The sequence below is a fragment of the Neofelis nebulosa genome, chromosome 1, assembly GCF_028018385.1.
Source record: "Neofelis nebulosa isolate mNeoNeb1 chromosome 1, mNeoNeb1.pri, whole genome shotgun sequence".
In the NCBI taxonomy this organism is placed as follows: domain Eukaryota; kingdom Metazoa; phylum Chordata; class Mammalia; order Carnivora; family Felidae; genus Neofelis; species Neofelis nebulosa.
The window spans coordinates 83,569,971-83,591,974 of NC_080782.1; the positions used below are offsets into that span (position 1 = coordinate 83,569,971).

Genomic DNA, 22,004 nt, shown 5'->3' on the forward strand with positions numbered 1-22,004 from the left:
TTTCTGATTAAATCTACTGATGAATTAAAATGAAATGCCAGTATATTACTCTGTGTAAAGAATACACATGTTTTTGTATATTGCTTTATTCGCTGGGTAATATTTTTCAGGTTGTAAGAAGGGCCTTTGCCATTTATCAAAGAATACCCATATTCAAATGCTGAAAGAAAATAATAATTTTATATCTATAACAATAGGAACATGTGTTGCTGAGTTAAGATTAATATAACTTCATATAAATTTATATTTCAGGCTACTTTACCAGACTTTCGTTGGCGAAATGCATTTAAAGAATTGTCTCTTCCTGTGGCACATTGTATAACAGCAGCAACTGAAGATTTTTCCGCAAAAATTCTCCAACAGGAACAGAATGAAAGGTCTTCAGCTGTAACCTATGCTATGAACCTTGTAAATGTCCAGCAAGTCTGGCAAGACAGTCATGTGGTTCCGGAGGAGGACCAACCGAAGAAAATTGCAAAGGCAAGATTCAAATGAAATCCTTTCAAACTGTAGACTGGCATAATTAGATTTTTTTTTTTTTTTTTTTTTTTTTTTTAATATAAGACTTTGCAAAGGGAAATGGTGGAGTCTCTGGCAAATACTTGGTACTTGACCCAATACCAGATTTCTTCCCTGGTGTACATGGGCTACTGCTAGCAAAAAGACTTAAACTTGTTGCCAACTTGTTGTTCCATGAGTCTCAGGCCCCTCAAGGGGAGGCTTCTGTGACTTCATGCAGAGCTGGGAAAACTATTTGTTTGGGTTATTCCTTTGAATGATTTCAGGAGAAATTTAGGAGGTTGAAGGAATTACTGTCTTTTATTAGCCTAGGCAACTTTTAAATCTTTATTTACACGTTAATGTACATTCCATTTCATTAGCATCCATCTTGCATCTTTATGTGTGTCTTGAGAGGTACAGAGCATACTGAGAAAATAGGAAGTAATTACGGAAATAAATAAATACCGTTACTCAATATTAAGTCCACAATGAGTTTGGCAACATATGATTGGAATGTTTGTAAAAGAGCATTCTTTTTTTTTTTAGTGTTTTTATTTATTTTGAGAGTGAGCAAGAGAGAGCAAGTGGGGGAGGAGCAGAGAGACGGAGACACAGAATCTGAAGTAGGCCTGTCTCTGAGCTCTCAGTCGAAAGCCCAATGCAGGGCTTGAACCCACAAACTCTGAGATCATGATGCTTAACCTACTGAGCCGCCCAGGCGTCCCTGTAAAAGAGGGATCTTAAAGATGGCCTCCTTATTCGGCTTCTGGCAACCTGAGGCTCCAGAACATTCCCCTGGGAACACTGTTGGCAAATTGGCAGTGCAGGCAAGTTTTGCCCCTCCATCCACTGTACTTCCTTTGCCATTAAGAAAGAGTAGATTCATAATAACTACTGAAAAGACAGGCACATCACTTCTGAAAATTGCTGACTCCTTACCAGTAAGAAGATGGCAGGTGACATTGCTTCTGATGCTTCTAGATTATTTAAATTAAATCGATATAACCTTATGTACATGTGATTAATAAAAACTTACTTTATGAAAATTCAGCAAAAAAATTAGAATAAGTTCAAAAATAATCCAATCATATTAATGCCAAGGATACATGTTTTCTGAGTTCTATGAGCTACAAATAAAGTATTGTCATGTAAAGCTATTTCATGAGTTTTTCATAATGTCTGGTAAGCATAAGGTTTGAAGGTTATATGTAGGAAAGCATCATTTTGGGATTTCCTTATTTGACATAAAACATTTAACTTTATATAACTGAGAAATTGATTGTTATAAAGTTGTGTTATTATATTTATGTTTGATGCCAAATTCATTATTTAGGAATTTGGCTCCCCTGTACATAAATTACACGGTGCTGTCAGAGTACAAATAACTCAGTGCTACATTTATTTCTCCCTAGTTTTGTTCTGACATCATGGAAAAACTTGACACAATGCTTCCACTGGCTCTGGCATGCAGAGATGATTCTTTCCAGGAAATTAGAGCAAACTTTGTGGAGGCCTGTTGTAAAGTGGCAACAGCTGTCCTGGCGAGACTGCAGGAGAGGGGCAAGGAGTTTCCTTCCAGAGCACCCCTGACAAACTTACACACATTGCTCTCCACAGCGGTATATGTCTTCCAGCATTTTACACATTTTGATAATTTGATGAAAGAAAACACTAAGAAGTGAGTGTCATTTAAATTAAGTTGATGGCCATGCTTAAAGTAACATGTAATCTTTGGAAATCACAGGAGCGAAACTTTGATGACAATATTCAAGAAGGAGAAAATGATAATGAACATGGCGCATTATATTTTCATCTGCCTTGACTAGAAAATGTCAGAAAGGTGGGGTGTGGGGTGTTAAACCAGATACACAGGTAGTGAAAGAGACAGGTATTCCTTTGAAAGGCTCACTCCAAAGACCCATCCGTTTTCCATCTAATCTGGGGCAACTATTTTCTGCATGCTGTTATGACCTGACGGAATAAACCCTGTCCATTTTGTAAGGCACGCTACTGTGACTACCCCGGAAAGGAAAGCTGAACTTGTTTCTGTCCCTTGTATACTCAGTTGTGAAATATGCACTTTTATTTTTTTGTTTCTAAGCAGACAAGATGTCAGGACTGACAGAGAGAATAAACACATTTTCAATCTATTCTATTGACCAATGTAAACATATTTCAAAACATCCATTTAGTAAGAAACTATCCTTAATATGTGAGGAGAAAGCATCCGGCAGTCTTAATTCTCATGTACTAGTAGTCTAAAAAGACTGGATGTTTCCTGGAAAGAGAATAAAAATGGCCACATGGTCTTTTTGGCTGCTCTTGGCCCCTCTAGGAGATAGCACAGTCCTTTGCAAAGGGAACATGTGGACGTGGCTGTCCAGCGTGAAGCCAACAGTCTCTTCTTATTCTCACTCAGTGTTTGTAGTCCCTTAGCTATGAGAGAAAGCATAAGAAAGTGTAATATAAATAACTAAAGATAAAAGTAAAATAAATTTGACTTGATGCAGAATATAGCTCTGCTATTTAATTCTCGTAAGTAGTCAGATGTGGTGACTCATACTTGAAGTTATAAACAAAATGTGCCAGAAGTCACTTTATTTCCATAGAATATTTTAAAACAGTTTATGAGATAATTGACATCTACAAAATTACAATTTTTAAAACAAAAGAAGTGTGTTTGTGGGACGTGTGATAGCTTTATAAAAGTTGGTTCTGACAAATGCATGTTGTTCTCTGTAATAACGATACCCTAATGCCTAAATAATGCACTGATCTCTAATAATAGGCTTACAAAGAATACTTTTATTTTTGAATGATGTATTGACAATGCAGTTTGTCTCAAGTTGAAGTGCATATTTGTGGAACAGCAGATGTACGTTTTCAAAGGACTTGCAAAACAAAGACCAGCTTTTTTTTTTTTTTTTTTTTTTTCTTTTTGGAAAGTGAATGTGGATGCAGACTTCAGCATTAGGAGGAAATGAATGATTGATATCTAATAATCAAAACCATTTGTAGTACTGGAGATTGTTACCGCCTACTGCACAGGCCTTAAATCTCTGTCTCTTTGATCATTGCCTCTGAACAGACCCATATTCCTGGTGCCTGTCCAACGATATCAGGAATTCATCAACACTCTACAGTTTCAGGTTACGGACTACTGCGTCAGAGTTTGTGCTACAAGCATTTTACAGGATGCTGAGAGCCACCACTGGGATGACTACAAAGCTTTTTATGAGGTGTGAAGTTAAGTTTACTATCCCTCCTTTTTACACAAATATGTTTTACTGCCTACCTGCTTTCTGGCTAATTAGAAACATGAGCTTGGCATTACCAACACACGAAGGCTGTTAGGATAATATTTTTTAAATATTGAATTTGTACTTGGGAAAAACACTTTTTAAAAACCTGAAATAACTAGACATCAGAACTCTCCTTCTGCTTAAAAGTAAAAATAACTTAATTTGAGCTGCAGCATGTGCTATATAAGTTGGAATATAATGGGATACAATGAGAAAGTCAAAGAGATAACAATGCCAAAATGCTACAATTTCGTATTTTTTTTTCTAAAGGGACCAGTTATAGGTACTCCTGCACTTTTTTTTTATGTATTTCTATTTTTTATAAGTATCTTTTATTAAGCCATTTTATTCTTTATACATATTTTTTCCTTCTCATTGCATGTTCTTATGAGGGTGCTTTAAGACCCATCTGATCATTTATAGCTTACCTATTTTCATTTAGCCCATGTTTTGAAATCCCAAATTCCGACTGAATTAAAGCCTAATGATTTCCAGTGCAACCAAACCCAGGATCAATTAAAATTATTCATCATCAGGCTTCATTAATTTCCCTTCTCCTAAATCCCGTTGATTATACATAAGCCACAATATTTGAAATTCCTTGAAGTTGATTTCAGGGCAGGGTGAAACATTTATAATATCTTAATAAAAGATAATCAGGGTTTTTAAAAAAATTCATCAGTCAAGCCCAACAACTCCATTAACTTTTCCAATTTGCCCTTTCCTCTGGCTTGAAGCTTATGATTTTTGTTTTTCCTGACTGTCCTAATATCAGTGGAGTACTGGGAAAAACAGACTGGGGTATTATTCAGCAGAGTCCCCCTTGTCAATTCTCTTGCACTGAGGGGTCCTGTGGCTCTATTTATGCCTGAGTTATTATCATAATAAATGTTGCCGTAACAGAGAGAGGGAGCTAAGAAGCTCTTTTAAAGGACTTTCCACTTTTTCAAAGGCCATTTCATCTGTCCTTTAGAGGCCCTTCCCAGATAGTTTTTCTTTCTGCAAGAGCATTCATACAGGGTTTTCCAAACCTGACATGCTTCAAACAGCAGTGAGCAGAATGAGAACGAGAAAGTGGCACAGTGCAGCTGGTAGCTTGAGATAAGAATGAAAGTATTGGTCTTCTCCTCTCTTGGCAGCATCACAGCTTCCTTATTTGCCTTGAGGTAAACAGAGAGATTGAAAATGAATCCGTCTCCTGTTTCAAACTATTTCAATATGTCAGTGTACTAATGAGCAATTTCATACGATGTTTTCATTGAGGAACAGGTATCATTTCACTATAGGTCCACCATAGGGGTATTATGTTTTCTCTTATGCAAATTGGGAGTCAGAAGAATTGTACAGTATAAATAATAAGTGGATGCATTGAGAACCTGGTATTGATGTTACCAAGTATTAAAAACAACAACAACAACAAATTACCATGTAACATGCAGCTCTCAGATCTTATGACAAGGCTTTAGCTTCAAAGACAGAAATAACAAGATAGTTACCCTGTGATTACATGGTACTGTGGCTTCCATATACTTACGTGGTCAGTAGTTACAATTTAATTGCAGAGTTAGTGGCTGTTATTTATGCTCAGAAAAATAAAGTGATACTGCTTTTATATTTACCAAAAATAAGGAACTTCTAAAAATAGCACAGATTTTAAACTGTTTTGACAACTGGAGTACTTGACATGGTTTTATCCCATTCGCTGCACCCTGTTCTCCTCCTCTCCCCATTATTCCAACTGATCTGTGAAACAGGACCAGTCTGTTTTTTGGCTGGGCTGTTGTGAGAGGAAAGAGATGAAATCTGCCTGACTGCAGGCGAAGAGTGGGATAGAGATCTCAGGGGAGCCTATCGCCTTGTGCAGAGTGTAGTAAAGAAACAGTGAAAGAATTTACAAGATATGAAGCAATATTCGTGCGTGTTTTGTGATATCCAGTGAGCCCCAAATACATTATGTCCATTTGCTGAACTGTCAAGTTGAGAGAGTCGGAGACTTCGGTATCTCTCTGATGAGGTGCTGGTCAGATGGCACGGTGGGTGTTCAGATTATGTGTTTAGAATTAAGCTTTCAGTATACTTGACATCTGCTCAATTTTAGCAACTTGTGTTTTCCAGTGGTCAAAGAATAAAGAATTGTCTGTTCAAAGATAATCTTGAATGCCTTATATAATAAAGCCCAGCTGCTTGTTTCCTGATATATAATCTAAATAAAAGCTCACATCTGTTTACATTATAGTGGGTCTACAAAAAATAACAGATGTTTACTAGCAGAATAGCTTTGAAATGACAACAGATAGGGAAACAGGTCAGAAAAATAAATGAATCCTATTTGGTTCAATGAAAACCCTTTTGCATACATTGCACGTGACACACTTCGAAGAGAATCGTGAGAACGATGACCAGTTGGGAATGTCTTTAAGGAAATACAAAGTTTGTATTTTTAAAAGTCTTACAATAAGTGTTTTTCACTTCTAGGGAAAGAAATCCGCATGCCTCAAGTTATTTTTATCTTCTCATTTATCGGTAACTTTTAAGGAAATGGGTTTTTATTTTGAAACATATGAGAAATCGTGTTGGCCATGTTATTCTAATCACCCGTCCATTGCCATGGAGAAAGTTAGTGTAACTCATTCATACGAGTCATTATGTCAGCCGGGGCAATTTTGCTTTAATAACCTACGATACAAAAAGTATGAGAAAATCAAGCTCTAAAACTCCTTTCTGACTTAAGAAAATCTTATCTTTTTTTCATTTTTTTTTATCTTTGAGAGAGAGAGATCATGAGTGGCAGAGGGGCAGAGAGAGATGGAGACAGAGGTTCTGAAGCAGGCTCTGAGCTGACAGCCGCAAGTCCAATGCAGGGCTCAAACTCACAAACCCCAAGATCACAACCTGAGCTAGAGTCCGATGCTCACCTGACTGAGCCACCAGGCGCCCTTTTAGGAAATTTTAAAAAGCATTCCTTATCACAGAACACACCGCAAAGCATAAGAAACTATGATTTCGCTACTCCCACACGAATTTTGTAATTTTTTTTTAACAGTTTTGATACACATCTAGTGTAGAATTTAGGAGTGGTCAAAGCCTTCTCTTTTGATCCTGACTCTTAGACATTTTGATGCCTGGATTCCCACCCAAGTATCCCCGTTCTACTCATTTATAAACTCCATTTGGAAGTCAATAGATAATAATTATAGATTATTACTACAGTGACTACAAAAGATTTTAGTCAGGGAAATTATCAGAAGAATGTGTAAGGAGAATACTGATAGGCATATATGCATGAAAAATTATCAATTTTTGATATAAGAGTATAGCAGATTTTTCTTCAGATAATGTTTGAGAAAGATAAGTAGTTAGCAAAGCCGAATTTTAAGTCAAAGAGGATTGCTTAGGGATAAAATGGGAAGTTTTACTCATTTAACTTTTGGTATAGTAATGATCTGGGTAATGTTTGAAAAACTCATTCAACTCTTCCAATTTCAAGTGATTTTTTTAATCTGGTTTGAGGAAAATGAGGTCAAACTACTAGCCTACCTCCCTGAGAGCATGTTAACTAATTAATGCTCGTAAATCACTTGAGGCCACCTTCTATTTCTGCCTGTTCCCATTGGCCTTGGCCACTGCTGGGTCTTCCTCTGTGGTCAGGGAAAATTTGGTACACAGAAGAGGTCTGTAGGGGGGTGGAAAGGAATGAGAATCTGGCCCCTTGGATGTATGAAGTACTGTAAAAATACTAAGACATGACGAGACTATAACATCTGCTTTAGGTTTACAAAATCTTGTAAAATCAGACCATGGTAGTGTCTGTTTCTAGCATTGTTATTAGAACTCCATGAACGGAATAGCCTGATGCAATAATCTTTAATAGTTACCCATGCCCCTTGGTATCATGCATGTTAATAAGTATGTGGCATGTAAGTTTATTTTTACTCCTGTCATTTCATTATAATGTGAAATCTCAAACATTAGCACCTCAATGATGCTAATAGTCTCAGAAACATATACATACTTAAAACATTTAAGTTATTAACATTTAATTTTAGGAGCATCAGCCCACCATCTTAAACTAGTATGACTTTTTTGGCAACTGTAAAGCTGATTGCTTAAAATGAATTTTAAACTCCAGGCTAGGAGTAGGTAAAACTAGATATGCTAGGTTAAAGGCTTGTGGTCTGGATTTGCACTAGAATATCTGGTCTCGTAATTGAAATAAAACATATGTTCCTTTGTCAATAAGGATGTTTTACATCTTGTCAAAAATCTTTCTTGGTCATCTAGTGTGTCAAACTCTCCAGCTATTTCCTTTCAGCCTGAATTAATTATGTTCATAGGAAGCAAACTGACATTTTGGAAGATGTGATTCTGTTGTTTAACGTGTGGTGGTTTTGCCAGGGGGAAAGATGCTCCTTCTCACTCCAGATGTGGCATTATTTCTTCTGCGCTCTTCACCATGATCTCTGGACCATTCTGCCCCCGAAGTTAGCCCAGGAAATTCTAACAGATGTGCTGGAGAAATGTTTGGGTCTACTGGCCTCCAGATATGCTCGGGCCCATCCCAGTTATAAGAGAACTCCACAGATAAGGTAATTGAAGTTGTGAAAACCATTGCTTTTCAAGAAAACTCTTTCATCAGCTGGTATAAAGCAGAATGTAAATCTAAATCTCATGATATAGCTCCTTGTATAGTTAACACGTTCCTAACATCTGAGAGGAAATCGTATTCAATTCTCCTGAGATACTAAAGTGGAAATGTGGAACTTGAATCAAAATGACTGTGCTCTTTTTTTCTTCTTAAAATTGTGTATAGAACCCACTAGTTTCTAAAAAATGATTCAGGATGTATTACAATCTAAGACATTTATATACAAAACTTAATAAATAAGATAAAAAGGGAGAATTGGGGCCCTGAAATGGAGAAAAAAGCAACAGTTCTGTGATGGGGTAGTTAATTTGACTTTGAGATTCTAGGCAACTGGGGGATTTTAGTTTTTGTTTGTATATCTTTAAATAGTGTACTTAATCTTCATTAAGGAAACTCCTTTATCTAATAATTTTTCTTCTTGATATATTATAATTACCTCTTCCCCCCCCCCTTCTTTTTCAATATGTATTACTAAAAGCCAGTTTAACAAAATGTGAAATCACAGAAAATGAGGAGCAGCAGTCACGGGATATTAATGACTAAATTATATATAATCCAGGTCCATGAGACATCTAGGCCATGACCTTTACAAAAATTTGCTTACATGACAACAGGCCATATGAAGAAAAGGTTTTTGTTTTCTAAATAGTCTCACCAATGTGATTAAGAAGTGTCTTTTAGGTATAAAAGATTTTTTTTTTTCAGATATATTTTTGGAGGAATCTAAAGACATCAGAGGGTTTTTTTGTTTTTTCTTTTTGGCAGTGGGAATCATTTCCTGATCATGTTCTTGTAAAACATGCTGCATTTGAAGGGTATTTAGGTCCTGCTACAGTGTTTCATAAATATGGTATTTTGCAAAGGCTGTTTTGAATTACTGACCAAACATTTTTAAATCATTGAACTCTGAAGAATAGATGGAAAGGCTTTTTTTGAGAGCAAAGGGTACCTTCATTCTTTTCCTCATGTAGATTAAATCACTTTTGACTCAGAGGTAGCAAGTCATTATGAGATGTGTGTGAAATCAGATTTACTATTAGCTCATGAACTTGGTAGTATATTTAATTAACTGTACGATGGAGACTTTTGGTTTTTGTTTTCTGGATGGTTACATAAAAATGCCATGAAATGCTACAATTATTTCTTCTAGTTTTTTTAAGTAAAATAAATAAATTGTCATATTTGAATGGTTAATACTAAACCACCATTAGTGTGGAAATCAGATCGTGTGTGTGTGTGTGTGTGTGTGTGTGTGTGTGTGTGTGTGTCTGTGTGTACATATCTTCGATTTGTAATTGTTTAGTTAACAATTAGAGAAAGTGGATGCAAACTACAGTTAAACCTTCCTAAAGGCGATTATTGATGTTTTTAGTATGGCTAAAACTATGTATATGTAATCGTTGTAATATGTAGTACATGTATAAATTTATTTTACATATATAATAAACTTGAGGCCAAAATGTCATTTAAAAGATCTTCAAACTTATTTGTTTTCTTATCACTTCATAATTTCTATCTTCTATTTCTTCAACACTGAATTTAAAAGAAAAAAAAGAGGAAATTAACTGAGGTTTATACAATTCAGTCAGTCATATACCAAAATAATCTTTGAACAGATCTTTGGGTCTCTGTTGAAACAAAAGAAAGATAGAAACAAATGAGTTTATGAATAAGATTATATAATACAACAAAGTTTCCACAAATATATTCAATATTGAAAATTTCTGAAACTATAGGCTTCTCCATTTGTGCTTCTGGTCTCATTTTTTTCTCCTCTCCCACTTGCTAGGGAAACGTGTTTACCCAAACTTGTAACTTTCTTTTGACAGCTTGTACTTGGATAAGGAGAATTATTCTCTTATCAAAACTTTACCTATCATATATATGTGGGTAATAGCAAATTTTCTTTTAATCTGCCTCCTTTTTTGTTGGACATAATTTGAAGGAAAGTGTCTTGAGCTTTTTGAACAGTATCCTAATAATGAAAAATAAGCCTTAAAAAAAAAAAAAAAGCCCTCCCAACATATTTTAGTATTAGAGACCTCACTATTCCTAAAGATAGTGGTATATGGGTCATCTAACACCTGGAAACTCAAACGCTAAGCTTTGATGTTTTCTGTTTGTATTTGATTTCTGAATCTCTGATATCTAACCAAATATTTCTATCCTTACATTTGTTTAATATAAGAGATAGGGATGATAGTGTATGTACCAGTCAGAGAAACAATTTTGCTTAACAAAATTTTCTTTTTTCTTTCCAATAGACTTGATGTCACGACAATTTTAATATGCACTGAGAATTTGTTATGGTCAATTTGCACATCTGTACAGAAGCTTTTGAATCCCCATCAGTATGTAGATGATAAAATTTTTAAAATTCATACCCATTGTAATAATCTGTTTACAACATTAGTCATTTTGACTTCACCATTAACTGAATTATATCAGTAAGTATCAAACATATTTTTTTAGCTATTAGGGTATATAATGTGACTTAAAGTTATTTTTATACTACTTATTGAATTGTGTGAAGCAGCGAATAGAGATATTTTGAAGTGCATTTTTGATATTGTAAATTGGGCCATTTTACGAAAGGAACTAATACTGTGCTGTATCTCTGTTATCAATCTTATTCAGATGCTAAGGCTCCAGTAGGATCAGGATTATCTTGAGCTTCACTATTTGAGTTGTTTAAATGATTATATTAATAGTCAGTTATTTTAATCATTTCATAGAAAAAGAAAATCATATTTAATGGCTTTTTGAAAATAGTTTCTAGTTTTAATTTTATATGAAGTAATTTGCTTTAATTGAAAAATTTTAAAAGAGGATTCCAAAATATTCCCAAATCTGGAAGAAACCTAATGGTTCCATACTGTCAGTTAATCTGCCATAGATTTGCATTTTTAGTAGTAGGCTGAGTGCCTAAGCTAGTAATGGCAAGTAGAAATAGGATTAAGTAATTGAATTTTTATTTTCTGTCTGTGTATCTATCTATTTATCTACCTATTTTTTAAAGTAAACTACTTGCCCAATATGAGCTTTGAACTCAAAACCCCAAGATCAGAAGTCATATATTCTACTGACTGAGTCAGCCAGGTGCCTCAGCAATTGCATTTTTTTTTTTTTTAAGAGATAGAAGTTTATTGAATATACTGCAAGGAAGCACCAGGCAAAAGAGCAAAGGAGAGACTGCCTGCCAGGAGACAGTGATGGGGGCTACAGTTACAGGGGTGGTAGTGAGGAGGTATAAGAATGTATGGAATTTTCCTTTTTTGGTACCTGTGCCAGGTTGTAAGCAGCCCATTGGCCAGCTAGGGCTTATGGATATATTGAAGTGGGCTGTTTGCCCTAAAGAGCCTAAAGAGCCTGTTTGCATTCAGTTCAGTGGTCACTGTGGCCCCTTTTACCCATTGCTCAAGCCTGTTGCCTAAAAGTGGCCTCTATATTCCCCCTTGACAGGTCAACAATGACAAATCTTTGGCATTTGGGCAGAGGTATCATCTTCATTAGCTGCTTCATGCCAGACAGGGGAGGCACCTGTCCCTACCTAAAATTGTCAGTCCGTCAGACATTCTGTGCAGTTATAGACCAGAGCATGGTATTAGATCAACAAGCTGATAGGCAATTCGAGTGAAATTCCCTGGTGGCCAGCTCCATAGAATTTAGGGGGAGCGGATCCTCCCATGTTGTGGGCTGGAATCCTTGTTGATTCATGGAATTGTTGGATTCACTCAGACAGATAGTAACAGATTTTGCCTATAGATCAAGATGGTGCCTGGATCCTCAGGAACAAAGGGAAAAAAGAAGGGCAGAAAAAAGCAAGGTGACTGAGAGATAGCCAGCATCAGGAAAGCGTTCCAACCAATTCCGTTACTAACGTGTGGATTGACCCTGGATGAGCTGCCACACTTTGGGGATGGATGCCTCAGGGGGATGGAGTGGGAGAGAGGACAGAAGTCCTTTGCCCTCACAAGCATGGGCAGTCCAACTTGTTCACCCTCAGACCTTCAGACCACACCTGGGAGCCACCTGGGCTAGAGATCTTCAGTTGTATGAGGTGTACTAGGGTTAGACCACAGAAGGGCTGAGAAGAGTAAGGGAGAGGGAGGAAAGGGTCCCTCCAAAGGGCAAGAGGGGAACTGGTTCCCCCTGGAGTTTGGATCCTCATGGAGGAATAACCTCCTCCTGAGATCTTCAGTTTCCCAACGAGTACTAGAATCCATCCACCAAGGGAAGAGTCCCAAAAAGTTCCCAGATAATCCAAGGAAAGTCCCAGACCAGCAGAGGTTCCCTGTGAGAGCCAAATGTGGGGTGACCCAATCAGGTGAAGGCTGGTGGTAGGGTGGTGAAAGAATTCACCCAAGGCAGAACAAAGGAGATAGAAGTTAATTGAATACACTGCAGGGGAACAATGGGCAGGACAACAAAGCAGAGACTCGACAAGTGCATTTTATTTTTATTTTTACTTTATTTGAAAATTTATTTATTTTGAGAGAAAGAGAGAGTGTTTGTGTGTGCACACGAGTGGGGTGGGGCAGATAGAGAGAGGGAGAAAGAGAATCCCAAGCAGTCTCTGCACTGTCAGCACAGAACCCGCTGCGGGGCTCAATCCCACAAACTGTGAGATCATGACTGAGCCGAAATCACGAATCGGGTGCTCAACCAACTGAGCCACCCAGGCACCCCAGCAACTGCATTTTTAAAATATTGAAAGATTTTACATAGTAAATAAGATTTAGGGAAATTAAAATTTTGAACTACTTTTCTGGTTTATTTCATTCAAATTGGTAATATTGTAGAAGAGGCTGGAGTAGATCTTATCATAATATAATTGTACAAGTTTCTTTAAACTCTCCTCCAAATCTCAAAAGACTAGATAATTGCATATTTGTAGTTTCTTGGGTAGGAAAAATGATGAATATTTTTATTTCTTAGGATAAATTAGGTAAAGTATTCCTTTCTGGAAGATTCTGGTAGGAGAAATATATAAATCTTGATTTTCAGTGAATTTTGAGACTTCTGTGTTAGAAATTCTAAGAGTAATTAACAAGTTTGATTTCACCTTCCCTATAATTTTCACCCACTCTTTGACTTTCAACAAACCCATTGTTTATAGATTGTTTCTTCTGGCAAGAAGAACTAATTTTAGAAATGGAGAATTCTTTCAGGAAGGGGAAGAAATAGTAAGATAAATTGCTGTAAGTTTGGGATTATATGCATAATAGTTCATAATCATAAAAAGCTCAAGGTCTGAAGCACGTAATAAATCCTAGTAAACTAAACTGATTTACCATAGATGAAAAAATTGCTATGCTCTTAGTTCAACGGGTCATTTCATCTGAGAGGAAGGCCCTGTGAAAATCAAGAACAAAGTTGACAAATTTCATGGATTGGTCATGGTGAGCAATATTGAATTTCATGGTTTGTCACAGATGAATAGAAAAATTTTAACCCCCCAATACATTTGTAAAACAAATAAATTATTATCAAAGATTGCACATTTTAATAATAATAATGTAACATACATTGATTATTGTTAACCCATGGCCTTTTGGTACATTTTTTTAACAACTATGCAAGTACTCAAATCTCTGTGATTTGTGCATTAGATACTGCACTGTAACCTCATTCAACAAATTTAAATTGCTAATTTCAACCAGGATTACAGAACATTTTACACCAAGCACCGCCTCTGGTTTTTCTTAATATAAAACACAGATAGCTACGTTGCCTTTAAGCATGAACAAAGTCTAGGTACTTTCCTTTTCAATATTTCTCAGTTCGTATAAATTTTCACAAATTGTATCCATCCAAGTTGATTTAAATGTTATGATTGTTTTTCTAGAATATCAGTGTAATCTTTGAAATATATTTTGCTTTATATTGACAAAGGAAATCTACAGGGTGATCTTCACCAAGTAGGAAAAAATTGTATGTGTGTTGCAAGGACCCTATTGACTTATTGAGCTTCTTTTCACAACCAGAGTATGCAATTGTCATATTATTAGTATTGAAGAAAAAAATATGTCTCTAGCTCACATTTAAAAATTAAGCTGTGCTTTGAGGGATTGGTGAAAAGTAATAATCAGATGTTGATAGTACTGAATTTTTCATAAACTGTACCTGACATTTGTCACTACATGTGATATGCCTTTTTTTGAAGGTGACTGCCTTTCTTCCAAGTAGTTCTGACAGATAAACTGAATGTATTTTCCTTTCTGAGTTTAACGTAGGACCACTAAATCCCAGGGCAGGAATACATGATTTTAAAATCTTTTCAGGAAGAATGAAACCTGTTTGCAAAAATGTGTGTTCTCTTTTAACTCTCCTTTGTAGATTTCTGTTAGAATGTTATAAAAGGAGTACTTTAAGTTTGTCCTCCAGGGAAAGAGACGTGCCGAAACATGAAATATTCACCGTGTATTTTTCCAAAATGCCTATTGCTTGTAGATCTTTCATAAAGGCAGTTAAACTGCACATTCAGAAGTATACTCAGTGCACATTCATATACATACCCCAACATGGTTTTGTATGTTGCATTTTGCTTGCATAGAATGTTAATTTTAGTTTCTCTGTAGCAAATTAAAATTGAATTCGTAGAATTTTAGGTAAGTGCAGTTCGTTTTCAATTCAACAAATGTTGCTGCCTCTCTAGCCCCTGTGATTAAGCACAGGGATTAAACACCAGGATTATAGCATTGAGCAAGATGAAGTATCTACCATCAAGTAAAGTCTAATAAAATTTTCCATGTTAAGATTGAATTTATTTACACACACATAGCCACTGTCCCCAGTGTTACAATATTTAACAACACAGAAGGATGATTTTCAGTACAAGTGCCAACCTAACAGGCAAAAACCGCAATCATCAGAAATAGGCCAGAATATTGACCACTATGACCAGAATAGCAGACCTACTATCTTGGGGTTCACTTGGTATCACCAATATGGCTTTGAAGAACTAAATCCCAAGGTATTTCAATGCTGTGTCTCTGGTTTCAAACCAACACTAGGTAATCATTTTGAGGTTATGGTCTTAGCCTTTTTATTTATTTATTTTAAAGTATGTCACTGTCCCTCACAAAGCAGAGCATGTTAGACTAAAATTTCATTTTTCATATTGCTAGAGTGCCTGGCATGCTTCGAAAGCAAGTCTTTCCTCAAAATGTTAAGGATAGAGTATGCTTATGTAAAATGTTGAACATACGGTCATCTGACCCAGCAGTTTTACTCTTAGGTGTATATATGTAAACAAAGCAAAAATGTATGTCAGTACAAAGATTTGTACACAGTGTTCATAGCAGGATTTTTCATAATAGCACAGAGTGAAAAGAACCCAAATGCCCACCAATTGGTGAATGGACAAACAAAATGTGGCCTATCCATACAGGGGAATATCATTCAGCCATAAAAAACTATGGGGTGCTGACAGGTGCTTCCTACCTCAGGGCTGAACTTCAAAAGCATTTGTGAAGTAAAAAAAAAGCCAGACCAAAGAGAGTACATATTGTAAGGTTTGTTTTACTAGAAATTTCCAAAATAAGCAATGAGAGACAGAAGGTAGATTAGTCAGTTGCCAGTGGCTGAAAGGAGGGGAGAATCGGTCATACCTCCTAATAGGTGTACGATCTCTTTTGAGGCTAATGAAAATATTATAAAATTAGATAGTGGTGAAGTTTGCACAACTCTGTGAATATAGTAGAAACCACTTTGCTGTAAACTCAAAATGAGTAAATTTTGTGGTATATGAATTAGACACCTTAATAAAGCTGTTAAAAAATAAGTACGTACTGAATAGAAATAAAAATTGAAATAATTAACATGTTAAAAAAAAGTGGCAGAATGCAAAAGGATTCAGAAAGGGAAGTTAGTTGTTTTAGCCATTTTGTTTAGATTAAATGACCCCCATAATCCCCTTCCTCTAAACATTGCTTTTGAATAAACTTTCTATTTTTTTGTTTAAGCCTATATGTGATTCTAATCACAAACAGCCTTATATGTGATTCTAATAAGGTAATAAAGTAAAACACTGGTGAAGGGCTAGTCATGACCTTTGAAGAAGGCCTGTGCCCTGAATCTTTGACTAGCTGGTTCCTGCCCTGTCTTCTGGGATCCAGTCTTATTCTGTCTCACCACCATCTGTCCTGTTCTCCATCTGCCCTTCGGCTATACACCACTCAAGATTGCTTGTCACAAATGGCCCCTGAAATTCATCTTCGTTGCCACTGTTCATTCTTTTTTCTTTTTTTTGTTTTTAATGTTTTTATTTATTTTTAAGAAAGCATGAGTAGGGGAGGGATGGGAGAGGGGACAGAAGATCTGAAGCAGGCCCTGTGCTGAGAACAGCAAGGTGATGTGGGGCTCAAACCCACAAACCATCAGGAGATCATGACCTTAGCCAAAGTCAGACCCTCAACCAACTGAGCCACCCAGGCGCCCCATTCTTTTCTTTTTTTTTTTTTTTTTTAACCAATGTCTGCTGTGTACCTACAGTCTGTCCAAGCATTGTGCCAGTCATTTTCCAAATTCAAATCATTATTGTCTAACCTCAAAGAGTTATTTTAATCATAAGAAACATAAGGCAGGGGGCAGGAGAAGTGTGGGGAGCCATTGTTTATCCTAAGTGTCTTACCTTAATTTCTCTCACTGAATGATATTCATGCAACTATTTATAGTCCCAGGGATAATGCTGGATTATGAAAGCAAAATAATGACTTAGAACTGTGTTTAAAATGGTGACGTAGATGGGGCACCTGTGTGGTGTGTCAGTTAAGTGTCCAACTCCTGATTTTGGCCTAGGTTATGGGATCAAACCCTGTGTCAGGGTCCATGCTGGGCATAGAGCATGCTTGGGATTCTCTCTCTCTCTCTCTCTCTCTCTCTCTCTCTCTCTCTCTCTCGGCCCCTTCCCCGTGGATGTGCATGCCTGCTCTTCCTCTCTCTACATAAATAAATAAACATTTAAAAAATAAATAAACATAAAAATAAATAAAATGGTGAAGTAGATTGAATTTGGCTCTCTCTACACGTTCATGGTTAATTGTGATTTTTGAGACATCAGAAAGGCTTGCATGTCTTCATTGTCTCGAATATTCCATTGCTATCTCTGTAGTTCAGTTTCAAACTAATTCTACTTCTTCTGAACTTGTGGTCTTCTCTTGGTACTTTAATTTCTTGAGCACCTCCGGTGGCTTAGGCACTATGGTAGACACAGAAGTGAGGTGTCTGGCCTGGCCCCTCCACCCCTGTGAAACTTACATCCCTCTGCTGCCTCAATTCCATCCTGGAGATTTAATCCATTAGCATCGTATTATGAGACAGAGTTCTCCTGGGAGGGCAGCCAAAAGCAGGGTGGCACAAGAGAAGCGTAAAACCCAGCTAACTCTTTTTTGCTTATCAGTTGTTCTCACTTTTGATGTGCATTGGATTTCTTTCTTTCTAGCAGCAGCTGGCTGCATAAGCCCCCAAAAGTCATTCAGTTTTGTTAATGAAGAAAGGAAGGAAGGCAACATACTTGTACATCACAGACCCACAAGAGACTGAATCTGGGGCAGAGGGCCCAAGTGGCATGCTGTGAAGACCGCAGAGTCTGTCTGATGTTAGCGAGAGGGAAGGGGCAAAGGCCAGCTGATGCTGGAGGAAGGGCAAAGGCAAGGAATTTCCCCCAATTCACATTTTTCCCCCTAAGCAAAAACATCTTTACAATCTGCTAATTTGGAAATGTGAGGAAATGTATTTTGCTTCAACCTATGGACAATTACTTATTTTTTAAAGAGTATTTAAATTTGCTGTATCAAAGTTCTTTTAAGTCTTGTGGAAAATATAACTCTGTGGCTCATATGATTGTGTTTTATTCTCCACTATGAATTATTTAGAGCATCCTCTCTTTTAAGTGTATACCAAAACATCATTAGAGGTTATCTAATAGCCAGCTCATCATTTCATTCCCCCATTGAGGCTTGTGGGCCAATTTTCACCCTGTTATACTCTCCAGAATAATGACACTAATTTGGGATCTTGCTGTGGAATTAAATGCTTATACAGATCCCACCCCCTCTGAGACCATAAACATCTGCCATAACATTTCTTATAGCCAAATAACCCTACTATTACCGGGATGACTGAGAAACCATGAGCGGAATAAAAGAGCTTAGGTACTGGCAGAAGTGTTCTGGGAAATACTGTATTGCCAGTGGTTTGTGGTCTGAGAAGTTTTCACACCATTCCAAATACCCATTCCATTATCCTTAGATTCTCCATTATTGTTTTCTAATCTCAAGGATGAAACTGTATTAGGCAACCATTTAGACTCTGAGATAGCTGTAGACCTTCTTAAGAAGTGTTTACAACCGTTGTTTTCATGCTGATAATATGTTACATATGTTGGTCCTGTATTATGTACATACACTTTCTAGGTCCTTTATGTGCATTATCTCAATCATCACGCTGACCTCGTGAGGTGATTATTATTTCTTTTTTACCATTTTACAAATGAGAAAACTGAAACTGAATAAATTGCCAAACCACACTGTGTGTCCAATAAAAAGCCCACCCAAAACACCAAAATACAAACTCAGTCCGTCTGGCTCCAGAGATCCTGCATGTGCCCGTGCACTGCCTCTAGATAATCTTCAGTGACCCTCCCCTTGGGTACAGAGCAGACAGCAAAAAAATAAATGTAAGAGGATCGGAGGTAGACTTAAGTCCTAAGAAGAAACAAAGCAAAATAAGACCATAGACAGGGATGAGGTGGTGAGATAGAAAATTTCTTAGTCAGGGAAGACTTTTTATAAGGTTTTGAGGTAGAGCAGTCTAGAGAGCCAGCTGACCATGGCAGAGAGTACTTTCTAGGTAAGGTTTTCATTCTTGGAGAAATGAACTGCCCCCCCCCCCCCAGATAATTAGACAGAACGGACTTTATGCAAAGGGCTCAATCATGTAGGTGGTAAAACGGGCAGAGGTTACAATACCACAGCCCCCGATGCCTACTGGTCTCTCATCAAGCCCTTCATCTCTTGTCCCATCCTTTTCTTCCAGACTGCTTTCCTTTGAGGTCTTCTCTCTTTCCAGAACGCTTGCTTCTTCTCTCACGTTATGCCAGTACCAACCCTTCCTAGCTCCCTTGCTAGTGCATATCCCTTCTCTCTTCCCTCACTTTCTTGGCCTCTCCATCCAGAATTTGGAAAACTGTCCATGACATTCACTTAGCTGGCCTTTTGTACTTTCTGATAACTCCAGTGTTTGTCTTACATCTGGGTGGCTTTCTCTTCCATCCTCCTCCACTTTAGCAAACCCTCCACCTTGCCCTATCCCACTATTTGTTAGCAGATGACTTTGCCCCTATACTTTTCTGAGAAAACCTAGATCATCATGAATGTACTTTGACTTCTCATTTCTATTTTAATGATTATCTCGATCCTTACTGCCTCTAAATCCTTTGATCAATGTATCTCTTTTCCCAACCAAAACAAATATTTTCACCTGAGCTCTCGATCACATTTACCTCCTACTCCGTAGCTGTAGTCTTTTAAATACTCTTTCTGTCTTCTGACTCTTTCTCCAAAGACTCTTTTATATTTAAAAATATTCTTTTGGGGGCACCTGGCTGGCTCAGATAATTAAGCACCCAACTCTTGATCTCAGTTCAGGTCTTGATCTCAGGGTCAAGCCCCTCGCTGGGCTCTGTGCTGAGTGTGAAGCCTACTTTAAAAAAAAAAAAAAAAATCTTTCTTTATTTTTATGTTTCCTTTCTTTTTTTTTTTTTTTTAATTTTTTTTAACATTTATTTATTTTTGAGACCGAGAGAGACAGAGCATGAACGGGGGAGGGTCAGAGAGAGGGAGACACAGAATCTGAAACAGGGTCCAGGCTCTGAGCTATCGCACAGAGCCCGTCGTGGGGCTCGAACTCACGGACCGCGAGATCATGACCTGAGCCGAAGTCGGCCGCTTAACTGACTGAGCCACCCAGGCGCCCCTGTTTCCTTTCTAAATGTAGTATGCACTCATTGTCTGCACTTTCACACCTACCATTCGTTCAATGCACTGCAACTGCCCTCATCATGCTAAACAAAAAACGTGGGCCAGGTCATCCATGCCTACCCAGTAGCTAACTCAAATCTTTGTCAATTACCCTTTGTGCAGCTTTTATCACTACTGGCCATTTTTCTTCCCTTGGTTTACCTATCATCACTGTCTCCTGGCTCTTTGCCTGCATCTCTGATTATTCCTTCTTGGTTTCATTTGAGTGCTTCTTTTTCTCACTTCATCCTTTAATTGTCAGTGTGTTCCAGACCATCTCTTTTCCTTTTACACTTTCTTTTGGGTGAATTCAGCCATCCCCTTGGCCTTGCCATTATGCTAATGACTTCCACATCAATATCCTCCCCCTAGATATCTCTTGTATATGTTACATCAGCAAATCTAAGTTTCAAGTGGATGTCTCTCTTTGGATATACTTCAAATTCCTGCAGTTCCCTCAACATATCTGAAACTAAGTAAAATGCCTTCGAGCCATCCCAGGTTTCTCTTAACCCTTAGCCCTTCTCCTTCTACCTTCTCCCTGTGCCATCTCCAACCCCATGTCTTTAAGGAATGAATATCGTTGATTTTATTAATTTTATATTTTTTATATTTGTCTCCTACTCCCTGTCTCCTCTGCCTCTTACTTTGGTTTAGGACATTGTTCTCTTCTGTCTGATCTTCCCTAGCCTTGATCTCTTTAGTCAACACTCCACACTATTGCACAAGTGATTTTTTGAAAATATAAGATAGGTGATATAACTCCCATGCTCTAAAGTCTTCAGTGATTCCTCACTGCTGGCACAAAGTCCATACTCCTTAGAAAAGCATATCCTAGGATCCTGATATAAGCTTCTGCTTGGTTCACACAGTGTAATGTAAGGTTTGGAAATATGACAGCCTCATTTTGAAGCCTATCTAGTAACTTTTGTTCTTTCTGAAATTTAGTAAAAAAAAAAAAAATTAGTAAAAAAAAAAATGGCTTTCAAAGAAGAGATATATTATGGGCCCCTGGGTGGCTCAGTCAGTTAAGACTCCTAATCCTGATTTCAGCTCGGGTCATGATCTCAAAGTTCGTGGGTTCAACCCCCACACCAGGCTCTGCACTGACAGTATGGAAACTGCTTGGGATTCTCTGTCTCTCTGTCTCCCTCTGCCCTTCCTCTGCTCATTCTCTCTCTCTCTCTCTCTCTCTCTCTCTCTCTCTCTCAAAATAAACAAATAAATAAATAAATAAATAAATAAATAAATAAATATTCAAAGAAGAGATATATTAAAGTCTAAAAAATGTTGAAGTATATTTAATTAGAAGGTGTTCAATTTGGCAAGACAGAGAAGAGTCAGGTCAAATTTGGAAAGTGTGATATTATAAGAAGCAGGATATGGAATGAAAAGGTAAGAAGGGTTTTCAGAATGGAATTCTGTTCTACATATTATTTAAAGACGCTGTTGTTCCTGTACTATATATAAAAAGAGTACCACTTCAAACAATTCCATTTCTAAAATATTCCCAGTTGTTATTCCTCACTCCAT

General features: G+C 37.2%; 1 protein-coding gene across 3 annotated transcripts in view; it reads left to right on the top strand.

Moving 5' to 3' along the window:
* KIAA0825 (KIAA0825 ortholog) overlaps positions 1-22,004 on the top strand; it is a 387,603-nt gene that overhangs the window by 114,265 nt on the left and 251,334 nt on the right. For 2 of the 3 annotated variants that reach the window (XM_058728632.1, XM_058729187.1), the window contains one exon: positions 253-510. In XM_058728632.1, coding sequence (XP_058584615.1) covers positions 253-495 — 243 coding nt within the window. In that variant the 3' untranslated portion in view covers positions 496-510. Of the gene's footprint in view, positions 1-252; positions 511-1,913; positions 2,180-3,589; positions 3,741-8,198; positions 8,390-10,712; positions 10,896-22,004 lie in introns of those variants that run through there. The other variant, XM_058729962.1, reaches the window with a different exon arrangement.